At 42.9% G+C, this 8,701-nt stretch overlaps 1 protein-coding gene across 1 annotated transcript in view; it reads right to left on the bottom strand.

Moving 5' to 3' along the window:
- dnah2 (dynein, axonemal, heavy chain 2) overlaps nucleotides 1–8,701 on the bottom strand; it is a 53,959-nt gene that overhangs the window by 21,309 nt on the left and 23,949 nt on the right. Inside the window, exons 41-55 of the mRNA XM_015016000.1 lie at nucleotides 8,115–8,245; nucleotides 7,849–7,998; nucleotides 7,573–7,740; nucleotides 7,150–7,310; nucleotides 6,859–6,998; nucleotides 4,935–5,067; nucleotides 4,707–4,846; nucleotides 4,053–4,263; nucleotides 3,851–3,967; nucleotides 3,625–3,766; nucleotides 1,500–1,669; nucleotides 1,287–1,403; nucleotides 1,045–1,209; nucleotides 469–591; nucleotides 175–323 (exon numbers count right to left, since the gene is read on the bottom strand). Of these exons, the coding sequence (XP_014871486.1) occupies nucleotides 175–323; nucleotides 469–591; nucleotides 1,045–1,209; nucleotides 1,287–1,403; nucleotides 1,500–1,669; nucleotides 3,625–3,766; nucleotides 3,851–3,967; nucleotides 4,053–4,263; nucleotides 4,707–4,846; nucleotides 4,935–5,067; nucleotides 6,859–6,998; nucleotides 7,150–7,310; nucleotides 7,573–7,740; nucleotides 7,849–7,998; nucleotides 8,115–8,245 (2,217 nt within the window). The remainder of the gene's footprint in view (nucleotides 1–174; nucleotides 324–468; nucleotides 592–1,044; nucleotides 1,210–1,286; nucleotides 1,404–1,499; nucleotides 1,670–3,624; nucleotides 3,767–3,850; nucleotides 3,968–4,052; nucleotides 4,264–4,706; nucleotides 4,847–4,934; nucleotides 5,068–6,858; nucleotides 6,999–7,149; nucleotides 7,311–7,572; nucleotides 7,741–7,848; nucleotides 7,999–8,114; nucleotides 8,246–8,701) is intronic.

Below are 8,701 nucleotides of genomic sequence, written 5' to 3'. Positions count from 1 at the left end.
ATTTCTTTTGTACTTCAGTTAATTTTATGACGGTTTAATTGTCTGCACATTTTAATATTTTGTTGCATACTGTGCGCTAGTGTGGTTCTTCGTCAGGCGTCCTTCTAAAAATGCATTTTAGAAGGACTTCTTAGTAGAAGTTAAACAACCATTCGGCTTGCTGTGCGTCCCTACCTGTTCCCACGGGTGATGATAACACCGTTCTCAGTGGAGAACGCGTCGGACGGCAGACCCTGGATATTCCAGTTTCTCACCACTGTTGGTTTGGACAGAAACACAGAAAAATTGAATCCCGGGGTGCAGTGGATCCCTGATTCCAGAACCTGAGCCGAGAACACGAACAGGAAGTGAGAGAGAGAGAGAGAGGAGAGAGAGAGAGAGAGAGAGAGAGAGAAATCACATTTATTCTCTGGTGAATTAGTGTAAAAGCTGTTGAGGTCTCGTGTTAAAGTTGAGCGTTGCTTTGACCTCTTTCATCCAGATGCCGAGCAGGTTGTCTCTGTAATTGGACAGGAAGGGCCCCATGTAGGACAGGAAGGACGCAGCGAGCAGGCAGTCTCCAACAAGGTATCCCATGTTTTTCTCAAGACCCTGCAGCACACCCACTGATCATGACAGAGTTCTTCCATGTCTGAATGTTGGTTTTATAACAAACTTGGTTTAAAAGTAGCACCAAAGCCAGACAGCAAACTGAAAGGGCTAGGATAAAACACCAAGCTCTCCCTTTGTGAATGAATTAAACTAACAGATTGCCCTCATCTGCACTCACACTTCATGGCAAGTGTTCTTTTGAGTTTCACATATGTGCAGATATATTTCGCTTAACTTGAAAGTGAGATAAAATAGATGGATGGGTCTTTTTATTCAGTGTATGTAAACATCTTGTTTCAACTGTACGTCTGTCTAACACTGTGCTTAAATGACTCAAACTTATGAGTGAAATGGTTAGATAGTAGCTTTTTACGACCCCAGGAGTCTGCTGAAATATGCATCCACATCCCAGTCTGCCTCTTCCACTTAAACATCTCAAAATGTAAGGCTTACAGTCACTCTCTCGTCCCAGCGGATCCTTTCCCCAGCCAGTCCTGTCACCAGTTTGTCGGCTCGGTCCAGTTTCAACTCCATCTCCTGAGATTTGACTCTCAAACTCTCCTTCATAGCCAGCTTCTCGGCATGTTGCTTTTGCAGCGCATTCAGCTTATCCGCCACCTGCGACCCCCCGAAAACACCGACTGTAGCATCACTTTAAAATGTGTGAGTGAGAAGAAAGCCACCATTATTTGTACCTCTTGTAGTTTTTTCATAGCGTCATCCAGAGCAGCTTCTTTTTCTGCTAAAGCGGCCATTGCAGTGTTCAGCAAAGCCCGCTTTGGTTCGACCTCCCGGAATATGCGTCCGTACACCTGGAGAGTTCATTTTGATGTGTGTTGACTTATTACTCTGCCATAGCGATAAACCGCTCTGTGCCTGGTGTTCTTTGAGGACAAACACCCTCTTACCTCCATGGCTCGGACCCACATGCAAAGGGACTTGGCAGCCAGTGACACTTTACCGATGATCTCTGGCTGGAAGTCCACCTGCCTGCAGTACTGGCCGATCCTCTTCAGAACACGGTCCGTTATATTATCCTTGTCGTAGTTGACCAATGTTTTGATGAAGTTGGGCTCACCTGCCAGAGACAGTTTAAGGTCACTATGTGTGCCGTCCAAAGTACATTTACAGACCTCTAGAGTGAAATGCAATAAAATATTGTAAACCTTTTAACCCCTTTGTGTCCATTTATAGTTTTATGCAAATAACTTTTTTTGCTCTCAAAAAATGAATGTAAATAAAAGTACAGTTTTGATTTCATTACAGCATATAGGATACATATAAATTGAGGTATTTAGTGTGCAAAACAGCCAAGTCTGGTCTAATTCTGACCACTAGATGGGAGCAAAATGCTTCCAATGTTATCTTTGGTGTGTGTTGAATATGCATCAACAGGCATTAATGGAATTTCAGGGCCAGTTCACCACAATGGCCTGCTAGGAATTAATTTGGATGCATTTAATCAGTGGGAAAAAAATCTACATTTTATATATGTATATTATATATATAGATACACACATATATTTGTAGTATAGGTCCAAATTCTGGCTGCATATATTTCTCAGTCTGGGAACCTTTTTACTCAATGACAAAATAAACTTGGAAGACAAGACTTATATTTTAATAGTTCTGAGTTTTTCTGTTGAGTAGTTCATTATTTTCAGCTTTTAAACAAACATATAGTCAGGGGTGAAAGTAGGGGGGTACCGTCGGGTACTACGTATCCCTAAAAGATTTAGCGGGGGTACACAGTACCTGCAAGAGAGGGGAGCGGCTGTCTGCTATAGAGAATCAATGGGTTCACTGTGCAGCCATGAGTGTGCCAACTAATCAGCCATGACTGATCAGTTTTTCAAGAACAATCTAAAACACGACTAAATCAGTTAATAAATCGCTTCCCCCCCACCCCCTATTTCATATTGTTTCTGAACTGTTCATGCTTTGCTAGAGCAGGGGAGCAATACCTCAATCACGGAAGGTTTCGAGTCGATCTCGGCATTAGGAGACAAACTGAACACCGTCAGGAGGCTGAGACCAGCACGTCCTCCTCTGACTGGCTTATCAAAACCTTCATAACTTTATTAATGAACAACTAAAAAAAATCAACAAAATGTGTTCAAATTAATTACCAAGCAACAATAATAATCTCAGTAATTATTGTTTCAACAAGGTGTAGCGAAATTTTGTGCGTTTCGGTTCCATTATCAAAATAACTAGCAGAGCAGGAGTTTAAATTAAAATGAACTAATCAACCACCTCTATGTTCATGAGAGGCTTATTGATAATCACAAAATAAATATCAAGCCTGGAAACCTGATATCGTAATGGACTGAATGTTTTTAACGTAATCTGTGCTCAGCTCGAGGAGTGAGCGGTTGCCATGGTAACAGGTGTGCTTAAACGACAAAGAGAGAGAGAGTAAAAAGGGGCGAGTGGTTTAGAGTTGATCACCTGTTCAGTTATTTTGCCTTTGTTTACCTTTGCTGTGGCTCATCTCAGCCGCCGTAGTTTCTGAACGTTCAATAAATGACAAACTTGGACTAATTATCTCGTTTGTCTGCGGGTATACCACGTCATTCACCACAATCATCAAACACGGTAAATATGTTTCATTAAGTGCCATTAAACAAATGGCTTCTACTGCAATAATTATGCGAAATTAAATTGTCTAATTTAAAAATAATAGTTTTATTGCTCTCTGGCATCTCACTTTGAGCTCAGAGACATTTTTCCTCTATCAATTTATTTTTTTAGCTTAATATTTAGTGGAAATATTGATGTTGATGATACTTTATCCAAAATAATAACCTTTTTCAACCTTTTCCATGCCGTGATGTTCAGAATTTGGGTCTCATGGCATCTCATGGTGTCGACATTGCAGCCAGTGGGCTGAGGGAAATACAGCTCATATATATATGTATTTACTTTTGTGATAGTACCCCCAAGAATTTAAAACTACTTTCACCCCTGCATATACTACTTTGGTAATGCAGGACTCATTTTCCAAACATGTCAGCTGTTGTTTTCTCTCACCAAGCTGTCTCTTGGCTTCGGCCCAGGTCGGCTCTTTGCCAAGAAGGGTCATGACAGCTTGCATGACGGTCTCCACCAGCACTGGAGGACGGCCGTAAGACTTGATCTCCGTCATGTCCTTCTTGTTTAGAGATTCCAGGGCCTGAGAGTAAGGGATGAAAAACGAGCAGCAGTGAAAGAAGAAACAAAGTCAAAGCTGTAAATGTGATGGAAGACAAACGGCTACCTTCAGGGCCTCTTCGAGAGCAGGCATGGCTTTGTCCAGCTCCCTTTGTGCAGTGTGAGCCATGGCTTTACACTGTAGCTCCTCTGCTCGAATCCTCTCGCTTTTCTCGCTCACCATCTGAACAAAACAGAGCCGATGACTTCATCCATTTTGTTTTGTTTCTTTTTTTAAGTACTCACTGACACGTCTTCATCACACGTACCTTCTGCTGTTCATCAGCCTCCCCCTTTTGCTTCAAAATGACAGCCAGGTACTGGTCACACTGCCTCTGGAACTCCACCAGCTCCTCCTTGGCCTCCTCCAGCTCCACAGTCATGGCCTCTACTTTCTCCCGGGTGTCGTTGATTTTGAAAAGGCCGTTTCGCAGTTTGCTCACCTGCTCCCCCAACTCACTGCGCTTCTCCCCCAACAGTCTGGAGAGAAACAAACAGGAAAAAAAAATACTTGCAATCTCTTCCCATGAGTCCTTCACTCATGAGGGATTACATTGCAGATTAATAAAAAACTAGAATGTACAGTTGTGGATTAAAAAAAAAACAATAAAGCAACCAAGAACATTGCACATCGTAGATGTTCGTTTGTTGACATTTGTCTCTGCTTTCTTGTGGTCCCACCAGAGGATTTCAGTCAGTTTGGGGTCTGGACTTTTTTACTTAACCAGCAGCATCTGGCGGCTGATACGTTTTCTTTCTAGATAATCTCGTGGATGCAGATGGGTGCAATTAGTGTTTATCATAACTGTATGCATAATGTACAGACTCAAAAGGCACATTTATGATCCGTACGAGAATCAGCTAGCTGAGTCTTTTGGTGCTTCGCGTGGACATACAAGTGAGAGTGCGGAGTAGATGCGTACTTTTTATATCCAGACACCAGCTCCAAGTAGTTGGTGGGTGTGACATAATTATATCTCTTCAGCTCCACCTTCATGCTCTGGGAGACGTTTTCCACAGACTGGTGAGTGGTCACAAATATACTGGCGACCTTCCTGTGGATCTACAACATTCAACAGCACATATGAAGACGGCCCCAAAAGCAGATATGTGTGTGCAAGAGTGTGTGTTTGTATCCGTCTGTCGCTTACCCCCTCCGCAGAGCCCAGATCCAGTCCATCCAGGTACCTCTCAGCCACCTCCAGCAGGGCGTCTTTGGGCCACTCGGAAAACCAGTCGATGGTGGTGCAGTTTACTATCGCTGGGAACTGCAGGATGCGGTTTCTGTCGAGAGACAGTTGTAGATGTTTATGTAGCGACAGGGCGTCTGGCAGTCTTGGATGAAGAGCAGAGATTCACCGGACAGAAACAGACAATTGGGCGCGTACTGGTCGCCGGCCAGTCAGAAACTCAAACAAAAATCGGATCTGAAAATGACCGGGAAGCCAATAACGACACTCCTGACTTCCACTGAAGGGAGAAAACGCAAGGCGAGATATGTTCAGTATGAATTTGAAAGTCAGCGGAAATAGAAATGACGTCAGTGGCTGTTTAAAAGGAAACTTTACATTTCTATGACACGTTGAGAGGCGTGTTTGTAAGTCATGCAGGCGGTGACCGAACTGAAGACTTCAGCAGAACATGAAGGCTGAATGCAACGACAACGTCAGCTTTCCACACATAAATTTGTCCACATTGCGGCAATAAAGGGTTATATGTTTTTCTAGTTAATTCCATTTGAGTTTTCTCAATTTTTTCATAAAAAAGATCCCTTGACAAAATTACTGAAATTAGTTGTTTTAATATCAATTAAAATCTCGGTCGCAATCTCAGTCACAAAGTTGCTGTAATTAACAAAGATTTGCAGCAGGAGAAGGAAACTAACTTGTCAAATTAACCAGTTGTCATCACCTTTTTCAGAAATCCATAAATACTAGGAGTAGAATCACAACGAAACAAAACAGGTTTACTTTATTCTATTTAGCTGGTTGTATTCTATTTTGTTAAGATTTTAAACTATCATTGACATCTTTTTAAGAAAACAAATGCATTTTTAAAATAGCTTCCTATTCTCTGATCGCATTTTTTTTTAAATAAAGCCAATATAAAAGCCAGTTGTTGAATTGGTGTTTTAGTTTTAAATAGCATGAAACCGCATTTTTCACTCACTCAAAGTTGTCAGATCACATCTCTGCCTGTCATTTACCGAGAGAAAATGCATTATACCCCATTTTTTTCCATCCACAAAACTGCATTTAGTTAGAGGGGTTAATAACAAAGGCAAGCTGTTACTAGAACGCCACACAAGCTTCAGACAAACCAACGTTGGCCCTTCCCACGGTGAGGGGAAGCAAAGTGTGCTGTGTGGTACAACAGGTCACACAGAGAGTGGTGATTAGCCGTGGCAATGTGAAAGTGCCAGAGCTGCCAGTCCAATTAGCAGCAGCATGTGTGGTCACCGTCCTGTGGGCCACAAACGCCACGGGGGGAAGAAGTGTTTTTTTCTATGAACAGTGGCGTTTGCCGTAACAACAAGCCTCCTCACTGCAAAAATCACTCCTGTGAGTTTATTTGCTCCCGTCGACTCAAAGCTGCTCTGTGTTCTCTCTGTGTTTCCGACCACCGTATCAAAACATGGAAAAATAATCATCGCTGAAATGCTTTGTCTTTGACTGAGTTCCAAGTACTCTTGTGATTGCTTGGGAAACATTTTAAATCATTATTTTGTCTCTTAGTTAGCTCTTAATCCTGACTTTAATGCAGACGGGCACCGAGGCGTGATCTGCTTCAATGACGGATGTGAAATGTGCAGAAGGAGAAATAACTTTCTGGAGGAACGGATCAGAATTTCTAAGTGGCTGACAGGTCGCTACGTGCTGAGCCTCTTCTGTAGCTTCCTGCACATTTTTATTGTGAAATTAAAAAACAAAAACAAAAACAGAGGGACAGACCATTTCCATCATACTTGTGAATGGAGGCTACTTGGACGAAACTTTGACTTCTTCTTGTTTTCAGCCTTCATTACCTCAAAGCAGACATGCTGTGAACGTATTCCCAGCCGTTCACCAGACTCACCTGAAGGGTTCTCCCACTGGGCTCATGCAGAGAACGATATGCAGGTTGTTTCTGACTCGTTCAATCAGGTAGTTGAACAGTGAGTCAGGAGTCTCCACCACGTTGTCTTTCCTGGCAGACTCTGACAGGGCGTTACACACCTACGACAAAACAAAGCAAACACTAGAGCTGATTAATATGAGGCATACAGTCAGCTGACTCAACTTACGCCGAGATGTGTTGTGTTGAAATCGTTAGTGAAAGTGACAGAGGCTAGAGGGAGGAGAGGGAAGTCGAGAAGACAACACAGACCTCTACAAACTCATCCGGCTTGTAGAGGTTGGGAACCTCTCCAGAGCTCAGGACGTTGTTGATGTCCTCCAGGAAGGATTCGTCGACAATCTGCGTGTCATTGAAGAGAAACACTGTGGGCTTGTTGTCCACCCCAGCTAAACGGTAGAGCTTCTTGATGTCTGAAATTAAACACAGACACAGAGGACGCCTTGACTATTCAAATATTTTTCAGTCCCTCAAATATCTGTGTGTGTATTTAGCGACGGTTTTTGACATACGGCCGTTTTCCCAGGGCGGCATAAGGGAGGGGGCAACTTAAACACGCTATGCTATGATAAGCAGCTAATGAGGAGTTGGGCTTCCTGTGTGTTGAGGTGGAAGGAGGGGGCCCGTTGACTAAATAACCACCACTGGAAGGTAAAGTTGTTGGCTTGGTCTTACCTTCTCTGAACTCTTGCTTGCGGTATTGTTTGGTCACTTCCACCTGGAACACCTCGTATTCACAGATGAAGGCGGCCAGCTTAGAGAGGCTCTGTCTGCCGGAGCCCCCGATGCCAATGAGGAGCATGTTGCCTCTCAGCTGGCTGATCACACGCACGACACGGGTTACTGTGGAGGAAAGAGGCTGTGGATCCATCAAGGCTTCCAACTAGTTCACATGTTGGCAACCAGCATTGTGGAAAGCTCAGACGTTGCGAGTCGTGTTTGCAGACATACTGTGTTCGATGGCGTCTCTGAACAGCACCAAGTCCATGTGAACAACTCCGGGTGCATGGTTGTAATCAGTAAGCTGGGTTTCCATGAACTTCTTCAGATTCTTCATATCCACAATGTCTTCATATCCGCCAGCGCTACCCATAAAATCACCTGATCAGCACAAAAAAACAAACCACTGTAAACATCCTTCATAATCCTACCTTCGCTATAATTTGAATTGAACGTGTAATAAAGTTATTTTGGGGTGGTATTTGTGATGAAGTTACCAAATACGGGTGAATGTTTGGTCGGACAGATGCCGTGGAAAGTGAGATTGAAGAGGGAGGCCAGTTTTTCCTCCAGGAGAGTTATGAATGTATTTGCGTCAGTTTGGTTTACGAGTCGATCCGAGAACACCCTGAAAGCAAACACTGAATGAAATTCTTTTGTACACACACGTTAAGAATATTGCATTAGTGGACGGCGAACATTGAATTTAATACCATTACTTTTTTTTTTCTTCTCCTGAGCACAAATTGCGGTCACATTAAATAACGTTCTATATGTAAATGAACATCTGCTGCAATCCCTGAGAACAAAGTTTAGCCACTTCAAGCAGAAAAAGAGTTGCCAATATTTCCCCAGAAGGACAGAACCTGGGCATGCTGGTACACAAGCATCTACTTCCACTTAATCTTCGCTCTCCCCCTTCTGACATTTTATGTGCATCCCATGTGATGACATTTAATTATGTAAGTTGCCTTTCTACTGGAAATTTGAGAAATGGAGTCATGGTTGCTTCTTGAAAACAAAGCAAAATAAAAAACAACCAAAAAACAAAAAAATGGACTGAGCACTCCTGCTTTCCCAAAAA

Source organism: Poecilia latipinna, unplaced genomic scaffold (assembly GCF_001443285.1).
Source record: "Poecilia latipinna isolate Pla-1442-1.1 unplaced genomic scaffold, P_latipinna-1.0 Scaffold1972, whole genome shotgun sequence".
NCBI lineage: Eukaryota > Metazoa > Chordata > Actinopteri > Cyprinodontiformes > Poeciliidae > Poecilia > Poecilia latipinna.
Note: the sequence above shows the minus strand (reverse complement) of the source record. Positions and strands in the feature narration are given on the sequence as shown.